We start from the raw sequence: 21217 nt of genomic DNA, 5'->3' as shown, positions 1-21217 counted from the left end.
TGTTCCCATCTATGCATCACTATGTGGCCATAGTCATATTTTTATTTGTTTCCTGGCTTTATTGCTAGTCTCTCCCACTACAATATCAGTCCACGAGGGCAGAGACTTTGTTCGTGGATGTATCCGTAGCTCCTAGAACAGGACAAAGCCCCTAGTAGATGATCACTTTTTTGGCAAAACAAAGAAGTGAACAGAGTGAGTTCAGGCTGGCCAGAGTGGAGAGATTAAGGGGGAATCTCTGAACGTCAGCCCTGCTTGCCCGCACTCCCCCCAGCTTCTTCCTGTTATTTGGACCCTGAATGCTGCTTGGCCTGCTCTGGGACACACAGCATCCTCCTGACCCTTCTCCCTCTACTGATGACCTCACACGGGGGCTGCTGTTGGAGGCCTCCTGGCCTGGCCTGGCCCACTGCCACTGTGACAGTGTGGTGACAGAGGTGAGGTGGGTCTGGGAGAAATCAAGGCTGACATCTCAGCCTCGGCCAACCCACCAGGGCCAACCCCTGACCCGCAGCCAGGCCTCCTTTGCTGCTGCCGGCACCAGGTTAGCTTGTCATGACGGCTCCCAGGGGAGCGTCCCTGTCTCAGACCTGGCCTCTGCATCCTGCTTCTCTCTGTGTTTTCTGTCTCCAGGATTCCTGCACTCTCTTTCTTGTCCTCAGCCTTTTCTGGTAACCTGGCTGGAGCTTGTAAACCCACGTGGGGAGAATAGTCAGGGATGAAGGATGCATAGAAAATGGAATTAAACTTTTCCAGGAGCCTTTCCATGCCATCACACTGTACTCTTGCAGCATCTTGGGAATGGTGTGGTCTCCTGGGGACTTCTTTGGCCCCCCTGTGCAGAATATTCTGGGGTTTTCCTAGCCTGGGCAACTCAAAACAGACACGCAGCCAGTTCTAATTCCTCTCGTTTCCCATGTGGCACAGATGTGGGGTTTATCAATTCTGCCACCTCCTCCAGGAGCCTATAAAGGTCTCTGCCAGGACTTCCCTGGTGGCGCAGTGGTTAAGAATCCACCTGCCAATGCAAGGGACACAGGTTCGAGCCCTGGTCTGGGAAAGTCCCACGTGCTGCGGAGCAACTAAGCTCGTGCACCACAACTCCTGAGCCTGCGCTCTAGAGCCCACGAGCCACAACTGCTGAAGCCCGGGCACCTAGAGCCTGTACGCCACAACAAGAGAAGCCACTGCAATGAGAAGCCCACATGCTGCAACGAAGAGTAGCCCCCGTTCGCTGCAACTAGAGAAGGCCCGCATGCAGCAACAAAGACCCAACACAGCCAAAAATAAATAAATAAATAAATTTATTTTTTTAAAAAAAGGTCTTTGCCAAGTCACAGTCATTAGAAGAGGGAATCCCCTAGTCCAGCCGGTCAAGAAAAGAAAGACAAAAACATAGTCCAAGGGTGCAGTACTTTAGGAGCAGAACTTGATTGGGTTTGCTATTTACTTTCTTTTTTTTTTTTAAGATAAGGACTTTAAAAAATTAATTAATTAATCTATTTATTTTTGGCTGCATTGGGTCTTTGTTGCTGTGCACAGGCTTTTTCTAGTTGCAGCGAGCTGGGGCTACTCCGTTGCGGTGCACGTGCTTCTCATTACGGTGGCTTGTCTTTGTTGCGAAGCACAGGCTCTAGGCATGTGGGCTTCAGTAGTTGTGGCATGCAGATTCAGTAGTTGTGGCTCATGGGCTCTAGAGCACAGGCTCAGTAGCTCCTGCCATATGGGATCTTCCTGGACCAGGGATTGAACCCATGTCCCCTGCATTGGCAGGCGGATTCTTAACCACTGCGCCACCAGGGAAGTCCAGGTTTGCTATTTTCACTGGCAGTTCGTGGAAGGGTTTTCCTGCATCGTATCACACACTTGTCACTGTGTCACAGCACAGTTGTACCCGTCTCCACCCCACGTGTCCAGGCAGCTTCTGGCTGCAAAAGTGGCAACTTGACCTCATCCTTGGTCTTGGAATCACTGAGCCATGGAGCCGGAAGGAACCTTACAGATCACCTAATACCATCGCTCCCAAAGGCCACTCCACAAATGTAGATTACCTCACAGTCATTTGGGACACTGGTAAAAAATACAGATCCCTGACTCCTGCCACCAAGATTCTGATCCAGTAGGTCTGAGTGGGCCCAGGAATCTGCCTTTTCACAGGCGTTACTAATGGTTTTGATGTGTGGCCATACTTAAGACTCGGTGACCACTCCAATATCTTGTCAAGAGGAAGCTCAGGTCCCTGAGGGGTGAAGGTACCTGCCCCCCCCAACTCATGGCATGGCAGGTAGGTTGGTGAAAGGACCTTAGGTGACACATCGGTAGACCCAAGCTGCCATCCCAGCTCTGGCACTAACGGTGTGTATCCCCCTGACGCTGTAACTCTCCAGCCAAACCCTGGCTTTGAGATGATCCAAAGGCTTTTTTCGACTGCTCCCCTTGGAGAAGTAACGCCTTGCTTTGTAATGCAGAAGAATGAATCTTCACTCTTTCATCGATGTAGCAAACGTTTACTGTACATTTCCTGCAGCCAAACTCTGTGCTGAACACAGTTTATAGATGAACGTGACATGGCTTCAGCCATCAGAGATGGGGATCGGGGGTTGCAAACTAGGACTTGCTTATTTCCTACTATGTGCCAGGCACCGTGCTTGGAGCCTTACGCAGGTCATTTCACTTAGTCTGCAAAACAGCCCTATGCGTTGTCCCCATGTCACAGTTGGGGCAATGCCCTCCGAGAGTCTAGAAGACTTTCTTAAGGTCGTTCAGGTAGAAAGAAGAGTCTTGTATGTGCCAGGCGCCGTTCTAAGCTCTTTACATCTATTGCTGTATTTCACTGATTCTGTGACGCACATTTTCACGTCTCTGAAACCTGGAAGCCTGTAGCGATAGGTACAGCCTGCCACTGTAACTGGCAAAGCTTCTTCCTTCTTAGTAGCCTGTAAAATGGTGATGGGCCTTACAAAACAGCGGCTTTTCAGATTTGATGAATTACTGTCCCCCACTTAACAGGTAGGAAGGGACAGAGCCAGAATTCACACCCAGGTCTGTCTGGCTTCAAACACTTCCGTGCTGACAGCCTAGTGGGAAGGTGGACGCAGTTGACAGCGCAGGGCTGAGACACTCCTTGGGGACCTCCCCACCTACTAAACTACGCAGCAGGGCCCCCTGTTCACAAAGCCTTGACCATCCCTTGATTTCCTCTGTTCCCCTTCACCCACCTCTCTGGCAGGCCTGACTGCTGGTCACCAGGTGTCAAAAGGTAGAGAGGGGCTTCCCTGGTGGCGCAGTGGTTGAGAATCCGCCTGCCGATGCAGGAGACACGGGTTCGTGCCCTGGTCCGGGAAGATCCCACGTGCCGCGGAGCAACTAAGCTCGTGAGCCATGGCCGCTGCGCCTGCGCATCCGGAGCCTGTGCTCCGCAATGGGAGAGGCCACAACAGTGAGAGGCCCGAATACCGCAAAAAAAAAAAAAAAAAAAAAAAAAAAGGTAGAGAGGAATCCAACAATCCTGCTCCTTGGTATTTACCCAAACGAGTTGAAAACTTACGTCTACACAGAAATCTGCACAGGAATGTTTGTAACAGCTTTAGTCATCGTTGCTTCCAAGGGATCCTTCAGTGGGTGGATAGATAACTAAACTGTAGGACATCCAGACAATGGAACGTTATTCAGCGCTAGAAAGAAATGCGCCATCAAGCCACGAAGAGACGTGGAGGAACCTTAAATGCATATGACTAAGTGAAAGAGGCCAATCTGAAAAGACTGCATACCGTATGATTCCAACTCTGTGACATTCTGGAGAAGGCAAAACTATGGAGACAGGAGAGAGATCAGCGGTTGCCAGAGGTTAGGAGGTGGGGTGGCAGGTGAACAGGCGGAGCACAGAGGACTTTCAGGGCAGTGAGACTGTTGTGTAGGTTACTGTAATGATGGATACGTGTCATTAGACACCTGCCCGAAGCATAGAGTGGACAACACCAAGAGTGAACCCTAGTGTAAACTGTCGACTCTGGGTGATGATGACGTGTCATTGTGGGTTCACAGATTGCCGCCGTGGTGGAGGTGTTGATAGTGGCGAAGGGGGCTGTGCATGGGGGGGAGGGGGGAGGAGGTCTACGGGAAATCTTTGTACCTCCTTCTCAATTTTGCTATCAAAAAAAAAAAAAAAAATTGGGCTTCCCTGGTGGCGCAGTGGTTGAGAATCCGCCTGCCGATGCAGGAGACGCGGGTTCCTGCCCCGGTCCGGGAAGATCCCACATGCCGCGGAGCGGCTTAGGCCCGTGAGCCATGGCCGCTGAGCCTGCGCCTCCGGAGCCTATGCTCCGCGACGGGGGAGGCCACAACAGTGAGAGGCCCGCGTACCATAAAAAAAAAAAAAAAAAAAAAAAAGTATTTAAAAAAAAAAGGTGGAGAGAAGACGGGCAGGGGTGATAACGGGCAGGGGTGACACCACGGTTTCTGCTGGCTGCCGGCTCCGCTTCGGCTGCAGCCCCAGCTCCCCTCTCCTATGCCGGGTGGGGGCGGGGAGTCGGGGGGCGGTCCCCGGGCGGGGCCCCAGTGTGTCCAGCTCGGGTAGTGACCCGTGACCCTGCGCTGCTCCCGGCAGGTGGCATGGAGGCCTTGATGGTCCGGCTGGTGAACGGCTCGGGCCCACACCAGGGCCGCGTGGAGGTGTACCACGAGCGGCGCTGGGGCACCGTGTGCGACGACGGCTGGGACAGGAAGGACGGGGACGTGGTGTGCCGCATGCTGGGCTTCCCCAGCGCCGAGGACGTGCACCGGACGGCTCAGTTCGGACAAGGTAGGGCACCCGGAGGGGGAGAACGTGGGGCGAGGGTCCCGGAGGCCTCGGCCTGCCCTCCTGTCCAGCATCCCCTTGACAGCGGTCCTGCCAGTGTCGGCCGGGCTCTGCCTGGATCCCTCCCACCATGACCGCGGGATGCTCACGGCCCCCAAGCGAGCTGGTCTGTCTTCAGGCAGACCATGCTTATTAGAACATTCTTCCTTCCCTTGAATTGACTCCCTTTCTTGTTTGGTCTCCTCCTGGCCCCCGTTTTCAGCCCTGCATCTCAGGGCTCTTATCTAATCCTACGCCCATTTGTCCCGATTACATTTTTGTTACTATTCAGTGCTTAGATAGCACTGCCTGTGTGCCAGGCTCGGTTCTAAACATGTTGAAAATATTCACTCACTCATGTAATCCTTACCACACTAGGAAGCAGGTACAGCTATCATCCCCATTTTCCATGTGCGGAAACAGTGGCACAGAGAGGCTGGATAACTTGTCCAAGGTCACACAGCTAGCAAATGGCACAGAGCCCAGGTTCAGACCCAAGCAGGTAGCTCGGGAGTTCGTTCTCTTATCCACTCTGCTGGCTGTCCCTGCTCCTCTTGTGAGTCTTTTCTTCTTCAGGTGAAGATCTCCAGACACTTCATCTCATCCTCAGGGGAAGAGATTTCGGCAGTCTTCACCATTTGGGTTGCTTTCCTTTGACAGGATCAGACGGTACAAGAGAGTTTGAGGGAGAGGTGCAGACCCTTCCTGGGCGGATGGCTGATTTGAGCCATGTGTCCCTTTCCTATTGCAAAGAGGTTGGCTCTACCCCGGCTCCAGTCTCGATCCACAGCACTGTGTCTTCGCCTCAGGCTAGTTCTCTGTATTAGTCTGCTCAGCTGCTGTAACAAATACCACAGACTGTAGGACTTAAACTGCAGACATTTATTTTCTCACAGTTCTAGAGGCTAGAAGTCCAAGATCAAGGTGTTGTCAGGTCTGGTTTCTCCTGAGGCCTCTCTCCTTGGCTTGTAGGGGGACACCTTCCCCCTGTGTCCTCACACGGTCATCCCTCTGTGTGGGTCTGTGTCTCTTCCTCTTAGAAGGACACCAGTCATATTGGATTAGGGCCCCTCTAATGACCTCATTTATCCTGAATCACCGGGTCCAAAGACAGGCGCATTCGGAGGTCCTGGGGGTTAGGACTTCCACATAGGAATTTGGGGGGGGACACAATTCAGCCCATAGCACTGCAGCTACACACACAGCACACCACACGTTCACCCTCAAATATAAATACTCACCCTCACAAATGCTTTGTCCTTCATCGGACCTCGAACTCAGAGAAACCCGTGTTGACTCACAACTAAGACGAATGTCCCACCTGCTTGCAGACAGTGTTCCCTGCCCCTGTATAATAACGTGCTGTGCCCGACTGTGTGACCTCGTTGCCCCCTCACCCTGGATCTTGGTGTCCCGTCTGTAACTTAAAGGGGCTTTTACAGACTCTGTGACGTGCCTTCCAGCTTGGGCCCCTGGCACGTGAAATACTTGTGCTCACCTGTCACGAGGACCTGCATTCCGGCAGGTGCGGGGAGGGATTCGGACTGACCCGCTCACACTCAGTTGCCAGGTCCCCTGGTGACCCGTGGAGGGACCGCTGGCCCCGCTATGGAGGCTACTTGTGTCACGGAGCGTTTGCCGTCTTACCTGAGACCACGGCGGCCCAGCCCACTGTGCTAAATGGTGAAGGGCCTCATGGTGAGAGGAGGGGCATCCATTTCAGACGGGGCCATGGAGCCGGGTCACATCCCAACTAGCCATGGAACCCTCCGCTCCACCGCTGCCTTTCTTCTCATGCCCACTTTGGATTGCCACAATCCTGGCTCAGAATCTTGTCCCCTAGACCTCAGTCACTGTTGCAGACCGAACGTTGGTGTCGCCCCGCCCCCACCCCCGCCCACCAAATTCATATGTTGGAATCCTTAGCCCCAATGTGATGGTATCAGAAGGTGGAGCCTTTGAGGGGTGATCAGGTCATGAGCAGAGCCCTCATAATGGGACCGGTGCCCTTATAAAAGGGACCTCAGAGAGCTCCCTCCTGCTTCCGTGAGGACATACAGTAGCCTACAAGCCGGAAGAGGGCCCTTCCCTAGAACCGGAACATGCAGGCGCCCTGATCTTGGACTTGGCAGCCTCCAGAACCGTGAGAAATAAATGTCTGTTGTTTAGAAGCCACCCGGTCTGAGCAGACAAGACAATCACACTCACTGAAGTGACTCTTGTGAAATGTGTTGTGACAGCTGGCGGAGAGTGGCCAGTTGACCCCAGCGTCCTGGCCTCTCGACCTCAAGGCCAGCGCGTGGGGAGTTCAAAGGGTCCAGCTCCACGGAGGGCAGCCCACTCGGGGGAGAGTGCTTCCCTCCCATCTAAAGCTCTGTGCTGGGTCTCAGCCTGTTTTCTTCAAGGAAAACTGCCATTTCTGTTTGCAGGAGGAACAGAAACAGTGGGAACGGTCCTCGTTTTCCTTTTTTGGCTCCAGTGAGGGCTCCTCCCTAATAAGTGGAAGTAACCCTTTGTGTGTGTGTGTGTGGGGGGAAATCATAAACTCTTTTAGTGAAGCCACATTAGGTCATTTGAATGTCATGGGCAGGGTTAGCCTAAAACTCTTTTTCATCCTGCCTTGATTTTTCTATTGTATGGTGTGAAGGGAAGCTCTTCGATTGCCACTGGATTTTTTTTTTTTTTTTTTGGCCGCACTGCACGGCTTGTGGGATCTTAGTTCCCCAACCAGGGATCGAACCCGGGTCCGCGGCAGTGAAAGTATCGAGTCCTAACCACTGGACCGCTAGGGAATTCCCACCACTCAAGTCTTCAAACCAGTCAGTGGGAAGCCAGACTCGCTTCCACATCAGCATCAAATTTGCACCGTACTTTTCCATCATCATCCAATAACTTAGGTCACGTGACATTCGAGGCCTGGACAGGTAGGCAGGCCAGGTGTTACTCATGGGTGCACAGAGGGAAATGGGGGCCGGGGAAGGGATGGGGCTTGCCTGGCACCCATCCTCCTAGGCCGGCTGCAGTCCCTTCTTCCCACAGCAGCTTCTGGCACTTTCTATGGGCAGGCGCTAGGCTCAGCACTGGGGCACAGACATGTTCACAGATCTTAAACTGTTGGAAGGGCTATCCTGCCCTAGCAGCTGGGGGCAGAGGGCGAGGAAGCCCGCCCCTCCTGGCAGCTGGCAGGGTTTGCGTCAGTTCCCAGCGCCCCTCTGACCACAGCCTCCCGTCATGCAGGTGCCCCGATTCCCAGTCCCAGTCCGCTCACCCTCAGCCTCACGGAGGCTCCCAAGACCCCGGCCCGCCCCGCTCTGCATCCACTCTGTTTCTCTTCCGGCTGTGCTTCCTGCCCTGCCAGCCAGGTCTGCAGACCCGTTCCTTCTCGCACCCTCACCCACTTCCCGTGTCCCTTATCTGCTGGGTCCCTGAGTCTTAACAGATGCTACCAGTGTCAACATCTCTGGCCCCTTGACTCTGTCCTCTCCTCTCTGTCCCCTCTGCTCTTGCGTTAGGAGCTCGGGCTGGGTAGCGCAGTGGGTAGGAGCTCAGTCTCTGGGTCAAAGCCAAGCTAGCATCCCATATGTGCCACTTACTAGCCGGTGACCTGGAGCAGGTTTCTTAACCTCTCCAGGCTTCCGTGCCTCCACTTTTGCAGGATGATGGCAGACTCGAAATGAGATCCCACACGGTGAGCAGTTAGCACAGTGCAGGCCCTGCGGTGCACATTTGTTTGCTGCTTGTTGGGTGGAGATGGGGGCGTCCTCCACGAGCTGCTTCCCACACCGCTGCCCCTGTTCCCCTCCAGGCTGCCTACTTTGCCTTCCTCCTCCAGGCTGCCAGGGATCTTTCTAAAATGAGCTCCTGCCTCTGTCACTCCCCTGCCCGATGCTCAGTGGGTCTTCCCTGCTCTCAGGATCAAATTTGGTTTCCTTAGCTCAGTGCCCAAGGCCAGTCCTCACACGCCTACCCGCCTCTGGCTGTGCATCCCTTAGCTGAGCTCACACAGCGGTTTCCCGGCTCCCTCTCACGTGCTGTTCCTTGGGTCTGGAATGCCTTTCCCTCCTCTTCACCTAGCTAATCCCTCCCCAGCTGTTAAAGTCAGCTCAATGATCGCCTCCTGAGGGGAGCTTTGCCGCTCCACCCCAGCCCGTGGTGTAGGTACCCCCTCTGCTCCCGTGGCATCCCCCGCGCGTACCTCTCACGCGCTCCTGATCGCCCGAGGTATGTGGGAACGCCTTGAGGGCAGAGCTCCAAAACCCGGGACTGTGCCTGGGATGTGATAGGTACTGGATAAATGTGGGAGGGAGGGAGGAGGGACGGGGGGAGGACGCGAGGGGAGAAGGAAGGAAGAAACTTCTGCCAAACCTGCGTGCTCCTCAGGGGTCACACAAGAGACTGCCACACCCTGGCAGTGCTCTCTGTGGTCTGGCACCATAAAAGTTTTCCTGGACGGGGCTCAATAATTGAATTATCAGTTTCCCTGGGAAAAAAGCAAGGAAAGACCCACATGAGAAAGACTTGGAGATTTTTTTTTTTTTTTTTTAATTGGTCCAAGAGCTGTTGGAGAGGGAATGAGTGCAGATCAGGAAGATAGAGGGTGATGGCTGGAGCAGGGTCCAGGAGGAGATGGAGGGGGTGAGACCACCGTAGCACTGCTGGGAAATGAGTCCTGGACCCGCCAAGAAAATCTTTCTTTGAGACAGAGAGACAGACAAAAGGAGCTGAGGATGGGTACAAATGCATACAGATTTGTAGGTGGGAGTGGGTGGACAGAATTGGGAGTGTTCTCTTTTAATTATATTATTAGCATTTTTTTGCCCTTTTTTTTCTAAGATAAAAGTCAAGGGCTTCCCTGGTGGCGCAGTGGTTGAGAATCCGCCTGCCGATGCAGGGAACATGGGTTCGTGCCCGGGTCCGGGAAGATCCCACATGCCGCGGAGCGGCTGGGCCCGTGAGCCATGGCCGCGGAGCCTGTGCTCCGCAACGGGAGAGGCCACAGCAGTGAGAGGTCCGCGTACCAAAAAAAAAAAAAAAAAAAAAGTCAAATAACTGGGCGGTGGCTTAGTGCAAGGGTCAGCAAACATTAAAGGGCCAGGGAGTAAATATTTTGGGCTTTGTGGGCCAGATGGTCGCTCTCACAACTACTCAGCTCTGTAGTTGTAGCATAAAAGCAACTACAGACGAAATGTAATCAGACTGGGGGCAGGGAGGCTCTGTGTTCCAATAAAACTTTATTTACAAAAGCAGGCAGTAGGTCGAATTGGGTTTGCAGCCTCCTGGCTTGGTGATTTGTGCTGTGTGCCGTGTATGTGGTTCTATAAGGAATGGGGACTGGACTGGCTGGACGTCAGGGGCCTGGGTCATGATCTCATCCCCTTAATAGTCGTGGGACAGGTCACTTAACCTTTCTGGGGCCTTAATTTTCCTACCTCTTAAATATCTGTGTGATAGCCATCCTGCCTGTCCCTGTGTGAGGCTCAGTGTAACTCATTCTGATCTCAGAGAGGCAGCAGTGAGTGGTGGCTTGAAGCAGGATCTTAGTTCCCTGCCCAGGAGCTGAACCTGGGTAGCCGGGATGAAAGCCAGGAATCCTAGCCGCTAGACCACCAGGGGCCAGAGGCTAGAAGCTAAGTGGCCCTGGCTCTTGCCCCCATTTGAGAGCAAGAATGTTTCAAGGAGGCAAAAACTGTAAAAACAGGTACAAAGTTTCTTATTAGAGACACAGCACAACAAATGAGAGAGCACGCAGAGAAACAGTTTCTTAGAGACTGAAGCAGGGCAGAAATACACACCTGGAGAGAAAGCGTGTAGGCGTCTTCTAATGAGGAGCGCAGTAAAGAGGTGATTTAAATCATTTATTTAGGGCAGTCCTTCCGGGTCTTTGATTACCTTTGGCCAATTTCTTGTCTCTTATTCCACGCCTGACCTGTCCTAGGACTCCCCCCAACATGCGTGCTAACTTTCTGCTAAGATGGATCCCACTGCAGAGGCCTATGGGGGTCTTGGCATCACCTATTATGGGGTGGCACCCCCTCCTTTTTGACCTCCCCAAGGAGTCTTAATGTGCCTGTGCAGTTCAGGGAGTTTTTCTGAACCTCAGGAATAGTCATCTTATCTCTTTACTTCAGCAGAGCTCAGTTTTTGCCACTAACTTTGTCCTTGGAGTGTCTGGGGGAAAACAAAGCTTCAATTTTACTGCCCTTGACAAACACCAGCTGTCCAGGCCAGGGGCCCATCTACTTCCTACCTCAATTCCTTCTATTAATATTACTCAAATAAACATGCAGCAGCTCAGATGTTTGTTCCATGAAGCAGAGATTTTTGTTTTGTGTTTATACAATTTTGAAAGGTTGCTTTCCCTTTACAGTTATAACAAAATATTGGCTGTACTCCGCATGTGATATATTGGGTTGGCCAAATAATTCGTTCAGTTTTAAGTAAAAATAAAAGACACATTTTTCGTTTTCACGAAGAGCTTTATTGGACAGCGTTTTCACTAACCAAACGAACTTTTTGGCCAACCCAGTAATACATCCTTCAGCTTATCTTACAGCCGGTAGTTTGTACCTCCTAGTTCTCCACCCCTGTATTGACCCTCCCCTCCCACTGGTAACCACTAACTTGTTCTCTATATCTGTGAGTCTGCTTCTTTTTCGTTATATTCACTAGCTTGATGGAGTTTTTAGATTCCACTTATAAGTGATATAATACACTATTTGTCTCTGTCTGACTTATTTCACTTAGAATAATGGCCTCCAAGTTCATCAGTGTTACTGCAAATGGCAAAATTTCATTCTTTTTTATAGCTGAGTAGTATTCCATTGTATAGATATACCACAGCTTCTTTATCTATCCATCTGTTGATGCACACTTAGGTTGCTTCCGTGTCTTGGCCATTGTAAATAATGCTGCTATGCACATTGGGGTGTATGTATCTTTCAGGTTAGTGTTTTTTTTTTTTTTTTCAGGTATGTACCCAGGAGTGGGATTCCTGGGTCATATAGTAGTTCTATTTTTCGTTTTTTGAGAAATCTCCATACTGTTCTCCACAGTGACTACACCAGTTTACATTCCCACCAACAGTGTGTTTTTCTTTAATCATTTTTTGTTCATTGATGTAGTCCGTACACCCAGAATAGTGCTTCGCATGGAGTAGACTCTTAACTACTTGTTGAGTGAATGAATGAATAAGGATAAAATAAAATCTCCACTTATGCATCCCAACAATATCACCTTCCAACAGCTCTAAGAGTCAGAAGACCTGGCCTCTAGTCCCAGTTTTTCCTCCTCAAGGTAAAGACCTCACCCTGTTGTTTAATTTTTCTGACCGTACAGTGGAGAGCAGAGTACCCCCTTCCCCGCTTACCTGATGGGGCATGTTATGGAGCTCACAGAGAGACTGGTGTGGAGCGGCTGGCCTAATCTAGAGCAGGGCTTCTCAGACCTGAATGCATGCCTGAGTCTAGGAGATCTCGTTACAATGCAGACTCTGATTCGGGTCCGGGGGTCCCAAGACTCTGTGTTGCTAACAACCTCCCAGGTGATACTGACTTCCTGGTCCTTGGGCCACACGTTGAGAGTATCAGGTGTCAGCTCTAAAGCTAAGAGGCTGATTGGTACCTGGAGTCATGGCAGTGCTAGCTCCTCTGACCTGGCAAGGAGCCGAAACGGTCTTCGGGTTCATAGGCCCCTCAGCGATGTCCCAGTAACTGAAGATATTCAGTGCTGCTGATTTAACAACGCTTTTCTCATTTTATTAGCTCTTCCATGACTGAACGTTAGCCAGAACTCCCTAGCCAAACACCGGCTAGAGTTTGGAGTCTCGTGATCCTGTTTATGCGTTTGGGCTCGCAACCTTGGGGCCTGTTCTGTATTTGTCGGTCTCCTTCATTTGCTTCTTTATTTGTTTTGGATGTGACTAATCCCGCAGAGCTCTTGGGCCTGTAGCCCAAGGAAGGGTAATTTGTAAACTGATGTGTTTTCCAGGAGACATTTAATCTGAGAATTTTTGCTCGGCCTCAAAGAGCTTATTGTGTAAGAGGCACACTGTATCCGGCTAGGGAAGAGGCTCTGATGAAGAAATAACATCCAAAAAGACAGCAGAAGGAGGCCTCTCCTCCCAGCTCTGTTTCTGAATTCACTCCTTGGTATTCCCATGACAACAGATGCTGAAAATCTCAACATGAAAAATATGTCCAAACCACTTAGTTCATGCGGTCGATTTCGTGGGCAGCAAAATGGTTTAGGTGTTCCCTTGATGCTCTTTGTAAAGGGATTTCCCATGCAATCCAAGGGTGAGTGACAGTTTTAAGGGGTTTAATAATTAGTCCTGACAATTCCTCTAAAAGGAGAGGTTGTTTAGCTGCTGAGAGTTGGGACAGGGAGGAGATGGGGGTAGGGTCAGGGTGCAGTGCTAATCCCTGAGCTACCTTTCGTATAAGGTTTTGGTGCATTTGAAAGCCCTTTAAAATACAGGAACTGGGAATTCCCTGGTGGTCCAGGGGTTAGGACTCTGTGCTCTCACTGCCGAGGGCCCGGGTTCAATCCCTGGTCGGGGAACTAAGATCCCACAAGCCACACGGTGTGGCAAAAAAATATATATATATTCTCTTGGGACATCCCTGGTGGTCCAGTGGTTAAGACCCTGCCCTTCCAGTGCAGGGGGCTCAGGTTCCATCCCTGGTTGGGGAACTCAGATCCCACATGCCATGCAGTGTGGCCAAAAACACCACAAAAAACAAAATACAGGAGTACAGGTTACCTCATTGAACTTGCCCAGGTTGACAAAGTCAGTAATGTTGGAACCCAGTTTATGACCTTGGACCCCACGATTTTTGGTGCCGGCTCATAGACCTAACAAGTCAGGGTGCTGGAGTGACCAGCCATCCCGGTTTACCCAGAACCTACCCAGCTTTAGCACGAAAAGTCTCATATTTCGGGAATCCCTTCCCGGTTTTACAACTGAAATGGTCTTCCTAGATGGGGCTGAGAGTTGAATTGAGATTTATTCTACTTATTGTAAAGCCCAATTTCTGCTGTACCTATTTCGGCTTCTCAAACGTCAATGCAGAACCACTTGCTTCAAATGTAGGTTCTGCTTCAGTAGGTCTTGGGTGGGGCCTGAGGTTCTGCAGTTTGGGCAAGCTCTGGGGAACGCTGGTGCTACTGGTCTAGGACCACGCTTTGAGTAGCGAAGCTCTAAGCTACTGCTTCCATGGGAGGTGGGAGCCCTGAAGCTCAGGCATCCTTCCAGAGGGCTCCCAAGTGAGCTGCCACCATTGGAGACCTTCCTTGGCCATCAGCCCAGAGAGCCCACCTGAACCATGGGTGATGGCCCTGCCAGTTCATCAGTGGGGGCTCTAGGTGACTTCTCCCCTCTCCACTGACCCCTCTGACCCCAGACAAGCCCTCTCCATTCCCTTGGAGCCTCACCCAGCTGCCCTATTCCCCTGACATTCAGTAAGGGACCTCAGTGCCAAGTTTATGTCTCTTGAGACTCAGGTAGAATCTTGGGAAAGCCTCCTAAAGGCTCCCCTGCATGGGTATCTTCAGACCGGTAGGTTGGTCCCCTTAAGAGCTGAGTGAACAGACAGGCAAAACTCAGCTAGATTGTCTTAGGGACCTTGCATTCTGGGAACTTGACCTAATTACTTGTGGTTAGGGACGCTTCTGCCTGTCATTACATAGATGTCTGGTTATAATGTGAAATTCTGGGATCCCCTGTCACTCAAAGTACCACTGTTTTGAGCTCATAGAAAGAGACGGTCTGCTTTAAATTTCAAAAGATTGAAGGTAATGTTGGTACTGACATACTTGAGATACTTACGGGGCGCTGGATCTGTCCAACCCAGGGTCTGTCTGACATTGTCCTTCTGATTAGGCCTGTCTGAATATCCATCGACAAATGCCGCAAGATATCATATCTCAAAAGCTATGAAGTAGGGCTTCCCTGGTGGCGCAGTGGTTGAGAATCCGCCTGCCGATGCAGGAGACACGGGTTCGTGCCCCGGTCCGGGAAGATCCCACATGCTGCGGAGCAACTAAGTCCTTGAGCCATGGCCGCTAGGCCTGCGCGTCCGGAGCCTGTGCTCCGCAACGGGAGAGGCCACAACAGTGAGAGGCCCGCATACCGCAAAAAAAAAAAAAAAAAAAAAGCTATGAAGTGTCTCGTATAAAGCGTGGCCTGGGAGGCAGTAAGACTTGGGCTTGAGTTCAGACTCCGCCACTTACAAGCTGAGCAACCTTGCACCAGTTGCCAACTGAACCTCAGTTTTCCCATCTAGGAAAAGGGTTTATTCATGGCTATCTCACAGCACCATGGTGAGAATGGGCGAAGATCATATGTGTAACATGCTGACACATAGGGGCTACTCAGTAAATACCACCATCTCCACTGTCAATTATTCTTCTTCTGCCCTCAAGAAACTGAGCCTAGAAAAGAAGTATTTGGTCCTGGTGGAATGGAGAAGGCAGATGGGAACCACTAGATTTGAGAACTGACGGCAGACCTCGGGACAGCCGGGTCAAGGACAGACAGCAGTGTTCCTGTCTGTCCTGCCCTCCTGCATCTCCGCTAAGAAATCGTGTTGACTTGTCTCCACAGGCACAGGGAGGATTTGGATGGATGATGTCGCCTGCAAGGGCACGGAGGAGAGCATCTTCCGCTGCAGCTTCTCCAAATGGGGGGTGACAAACTGCGGACACGCTGAGGATGCTGGAGTGACATGCAAGAGACACTGACAGTGGGCACAGCCCAAGGTCCGGACCCAGCTGCCAAGCCTCCTTCCTGCATTCCTGGGGTGGGGGCATCGCTCGGGGCTCCCCTGACCATGCCTCCCCGCCCAGCACCCCCAGACCCCCGGATTCCCATCCCAGGACCCATGGTGGCCTGTCATCCTCCTCCCCTTGGACATCTTTTCCAAAGCACAACTCTGGGATCTACTGCCTGTCTCTCCCTTCCATCAGGGTTCCTGCATGGAGCCCTGGTCAACTGGATTGCCATTTTGTTGAGTCTTCTAAACACCATGTATCAGGCCTCCGTATCCATGTTCTCTGTGGTCTGTGAGTTACAGATAAATGTTGGCCACAAAGGCATCCGTGAAGATGGGAGGGAGGCATCCCAGATCGTTTACTCTGCAGATCATTCCCAAACCTCAGGCCAAGAGTTTGGACCAGCCAGAGACAATACTGAGTGATTCATCTTCTCTGCCTCTGCACAGCGTTTGTTAGTTGGGGGAAGTGACATAGAGGAGAGGCCAGCTGTAGGAGCCAGAGGGAAATGCAAGTCTCCTGCAGGAACCAGTCTGGATTCAGAGAAGAGGAGTGAAAGGAACATTTATTGAGTGACTGCCATGCATGCTGTTGCATAGTATCTTGGGTGCTAAATTCATTTATCACTTTGCAGCATTCCTATAAGTCATGTTAGTGTGGGTACCGCGTCACCTCCAGGTAGCATTCAGCTGACCCCTTCACCTGGCCCATTAGTCAGATCGAGAATGACTGAGACCACTGTTGCTACCTGAACTTCCCTGTGTCTTCGTCAGGCTCGAGCAAGGAGCTTGGGTGCAGGCCGGGTGTGACTAGTAGGTTACCTACTCCAAACCCCACAGGGTGTGAGTTCAAGGTCAGACAGGACTGGCTTCCAGGGCAACCGTCCACACAGGAGGAAGGCTGATTTGGAGGGTGACATGGGGCCTGTTTGGGTTAAACCAAGATCAGCCCTCAGTTTTCTGGCAGTCGGGGTTAAAGCTATGTCACCTGTGTCTCAGAGCTGTTTGGAGGTGATGATATTGAACCTTCCAGGCCTCTTTGGGTGTCATCCTGTGGTCAGGAGAACACATGTCCTGATGGAGCCTGTAAGAGTGAAAGGAGGGGACTTTCCTGGTGGCGCAGTGGTTAAGACTCTGTGCTCCCAATGCAGGGGGCCCGGGTTCGATCCCTCGTCAGGGAACTAGATCCCACACGCATGCCGCAACTAAGGAGCCCAGGTGCCACAACTAAGGAGCCCAGGTGCCACAACTAAGGAGCTGGCAAGCCACAACTAAGGAGGCCGCGAGCCTCAACTAAGGAGCCCACCTGCCTCAACTGAGACCCAGTGCAGCCAAATAAATAAATATTAACAGAAAGAAAAAAAGATTGAAAGGAAATGAGGATTCCCTACAATCTCTGGGGGAAGAAGAGGCCGTGGGCCTTTGCCAGTCCTCAGTCTGCACCCCTTTCCTAGTGATGGGGAGATCGTATTCTGCTTTTGACACGAGGAGGAGGTCAGACTGGGCCATATGCGTGTTCTAGGCCTGGGGACCTACATGGTAGCAAGTGAGCGCAGACCCTCCTCCCTCGAGGGAGCCACAAACTCAGTCGGGCCTCGGATACACAATCACCTGTCCTACCTGGTGAGCACCGCTTGCCTGGGGAAGGGGACAGCTGAGACCCTCTGGGCGTAAGACCAGCAAAGTTCCTGGCTGACAGCTAAACCAATATGTGCTATGGGTTGTTCTTTGCTTACCATATGCTTGTTATTCATTAATGTCCTAATGATCGGAGACTCTCCTTCTGACTAATTGCTATGTTTACATAACACGCATGTACTCATGCATCTTTCCCAGAGCCAATATATGTATGCATATATGACACAGCACTCTTTACTATAAATAGCTCAGCACACCACAAAGTTTGCCTTAAAAAAGAAAATACTCAAGGTGGAAAGATGTCACGTTGAACGATATAAATCCCCAAGTCCGTCCTGGCAAAGAATCCAGTTATCCTACCAATGAAGACCCACATAACTTTCTTACTTGGTCTTTTCATTCGGGAAAATACAAGTCTTGCTTTACATCAAAGACAAACAACGGTGATAAGTGTTTGAACCTTAAAATAAAAGTCTACTAGTTTACATTCCTACTTAAGAGGACATGGAAATAAGATGACCATGGACCTGTATTTCAGGGACTAAAGGAAATTAGGCCAGGCCTAAATACATCAGACCTTTTATAAGAATTTCAATAAAGCTAAAAACATGTTGCTAGCAAGCTTCGCCTCATATTCTTCCTCATGAAAACCCAGTGAGCGTGGGGAGGACGGGTGAAAATTGGATCGTCTGATAATTTTTCAGCGGGAATTGGTAGAATGGGTGGCTTATGAGAAGCTGTCTTAATACTTCCAGAGGACAATAACCTCAGTCTAGACCAAGAACATGGTGGCACATAATCTCTTAAGCCCTATTCGGTAACCTAAGGAAAGGGTCCCAAGCAGCAGAACAATAATCACGGCCCAGCTTGTAAGAGAATTGCTTTCATAGTCATTAAAGGGGCTTCCCTGGTGGCATAGTGGTTGAGAGTCCACCTGCCAATGCAGGGGACACCGGTTCGTGCCCCGGTCTTGGAAGATCCCACGTGCTGCGGAGCCTGCGCGTCCGGAGCCTGTGCTCTGCAACAGGAGAGGCCACAACAGTGAGAGGCCCGCGTACAGAAAAAAAAAAAAAAGAAAAAAGAAAAAGTATTATAAACAACTTTATGGCTATGAATTTTTTGAAAACTTAGATGAAATTTAGATGAAAATTGAGGTGAAATCACAGGTAATTTTTAAATGCCAAAATGGCACCAAGAACTTGAAATAGTGCAATGACATTTATTTTTTTATTTTTAAATTTATTTTTTTATTGGAGTATAGTTGCTTTACAAGGTTGTGTTAGCTTCTGCTGTACAGCAAAGTGAATCAGTTATATGTATACATAGATCCACTCTTTTTTGGATTTCCTTCCCATTTAGGTCACTACAGAGCATTGAATAGAGTTCCCTGTGCTATACAGTAGGTTCTCATTAGTTATCTATTTTATAGATACTAGTGTATATTGCAATGACATTTAAAGCAATAGAATCTGCAGGTGGTTGAACAGATAAGCTGTACCAAACATTCAAAGAACAGAATGTGGAAATCTTACACAAATATTTCTGATTATAGAAAAAGATAATTTTATGAAACTCATTATATGAAACGTGAATGACCTCCATAACAAAAGAATAAAAAACACATGAAAAAAGGAAAAATTATAGGCCAATCTCAGCCATCAACATAGGCGCAAAAACCCTAAACATCGTATTAGCAAACAGAATCCAGCAAAGTATAAAAAGCATTGTCCAGCATGCCACGTTGGATTTATTCTAGGAATGCAAACTTTGTTTAACATTAGAAAATCTACTAATGTAAATCATTAACAGGTTAAAGGGGAAAAAGTAAAAGGTTATCTCAATAAATGAAAATTCAATATTCATTAATAATAAAAACTCTTTGCAAATAAGGATAGACAGGAATTCCTCATAAACAAATATACTTACAAGACATGTAACAAAGATACTTACATGTAAATATCAGCAACTTTACTTTCAAACATCAGAAACAAGATTAAAAATGCCAGCCATCTCTGCTACCTTTCAGCAATGTGCCAGACATCTTGTCTGCACAATAAGAAAAGAAAAAAATTAATAAAAGTGTGAGGATTGGAAAGGAAGAAACAAAACTAAGCATTTGCAGGTGATATACATAGAAAACATGGTCATATACACACAGAAAACTTAGAATACGAACAAGCTATTAGAATTAGTATGAGTTAAATGCACAAATGAATAACTATGAGACAGAAAGAGATGCAAACATGCAGTCTCTCATTCCGATGTCTGATCACTTTTAGGTACACTCTTAATTCTGATGTTTAAAAAAATGAAATATTATATCCCAATGTTAATTTAATTTAATTTTATTTTTTGGCTGCACCGCACGGCATGCAGGATCTTAGTTCCCCGACCCGGAATTGAACCCGTGCCCCCTGCAGTGGAAGGGCAGGGTCCTAACCACTGGACCGCCAGGGAATTCCCCCAATGTATATTTTAAAGCCTCGAAAGATATGAATAGTAGCAGGATGCTCCCACTGAAATATGTAAACAGGTGGACTCATCACCGGTAATTCTGGAGCAGGGAGTACTGTGTTTGGACCCATGAAGCCCTTGACTATCTGAACCCAGGCCATCTCTCTGACCTCATCTTATCCCACAGCCCTCTCCTGCACCTTCATCCCAGTCTACTGGACAGCCCCGACACGTGTGCCATTTCCTCTGCGGAGAGAGCTCCTCCTTCCACGGCCACACTGCCACTTCTTACTGTTGCCGTCTTTCAGCTCTCCACCTAAATATCAGTGCTGCTGGGGGAGTCTTCCCTGAGCCCCACTCTAGGGTGTGTCTCTTTATTATCAACTCTCATGGTACCCTGCTCTTTCCTTTTCACATCACTACTCCTATTTGTTTGTTCTCTGATTCCCTCAATAGACGGTCCACTTCATGAGGGCAGGAACCGTTTCTCCACTGTGTCATCAGCAGCTGCTCGAAGGTCTGATAAATACTAGGTGCTTAGTATCGGAGAAAAGAAGGAATAGAAAGAGGCAGGAAGAAAAAACCTCTCCTTTCTAAACTAGAGAGAGAAGGAAGAGAACTTGTGTTGGGGGCTGGGTAGAAGGATGGTTGAGGGGACAAGGGGGTATTGGCTTTGTTACCCCATCCCACAGTACTTGGGATATTATTATTTCTAAAGTACGTTTTTCCCAGTAGCAGCTTCCCAACCACAGACATAAGGAGATCTTTGGAAATTCCATTGTCTAATCAGTTATTGCTGGTGAATTAACACAGCTCAGAAAAATATCAGTAGGGGAATTCCCTGGCCGTGGAGTGGTTAGGACTCCGCAATTCCACTGCAGGGCGCATGGGTTCCATCCTTGGTGGGGAACAAAGATCCCACATGCCGCACGGCCAAAAAAAAAAACAAACAAATCAGTAGGTAAAAATGTTACATCCCCCCAATTAAACACCTCAGTGATGAGCAACTGTAGTTTGATATCATTCATTGAGCAGAAATTTGATTACAGTTAGGGGAGGCCATTTGGTACAGTAGAAAGATTATAGAATATGGAATCAGAAGACCTGGATCCAAGTCTTATTTCCACAATGTACGAGATGAAACTCCAGCCTCAAGATCATCATCTATAATTGAAATATCCTACACACCTTATGTTACAAGGATTTTTAAAAAATATGTTAAATTAAAAGTGTTTTTTAAAAGATCTAAAGGGTTATATGAATAATAACGTTTACATAAGAACACGGAAGACTTCAGTCTTTGGTTTACTGGAAAGATTGTCATTATAATTTAAAATTGTAAGAATTGATAGATAGTATAATACAATACAAATACCTTAATAAATACATTCTGGGACCAAAATAAAGTATACTTCATTGTAGTATTACATTGTTAGAGTATCAGCTACAGATTTGCCTGAATTGTCAAGGAAACACAGAACTGGGGTTTTAAAAAAAAAAATCACTCCATGGGAGTCTG

At 49.3% G+C, this 21217-nt stretch overlaps 1 protein-coding gene across 1 annotated transcript in view; it reads left to right on the top strand.

The window, feature by feature from the left end:
- SCARA5 (scavenger receptor class A member 5) overlaps window positions 1-17865 on the top strand; it is a 121036-nt gene extending 103171 nt beyond the window's left edge. The window contains exons 8-9 of the mRNA XM_059071348.2: window positions 4607-4801; window positions 15441-17865. Of these exons, the coding sequence (XP_058927331.1) occupies window positions 4607-4801; window positions 15441-15577 (332 nt within the window). The 3' untranslated portion in view covers window positions 15578-17865. The remainder of the gene's footprint in view (window positions 1-4606; window positions 4802-15440) is intronic.
- The last annotated feature ends 3352 nt before the right edge of the window (window positions 17866-21217 follow it).

This window comes from Kogia breviceps, chromosome 8, assembly GCF_026419965.1.
Source record: "Kogia breviceps isolate mKogBre1 chromosome 8, mKogBre1 haplotype 1, whole genome shotgun sequence".
Taxonomy (NCBI): Eukaryota; Metazoa; Chordata; class Mammalia; order Artiodactyla; family Physeteridae; genus Kogia; species Kogia breviceps.
Note: the sequence above shows the minus strand (reverse complement) of the source record. Positions and strands in the feature narration are given on the sequence as shown.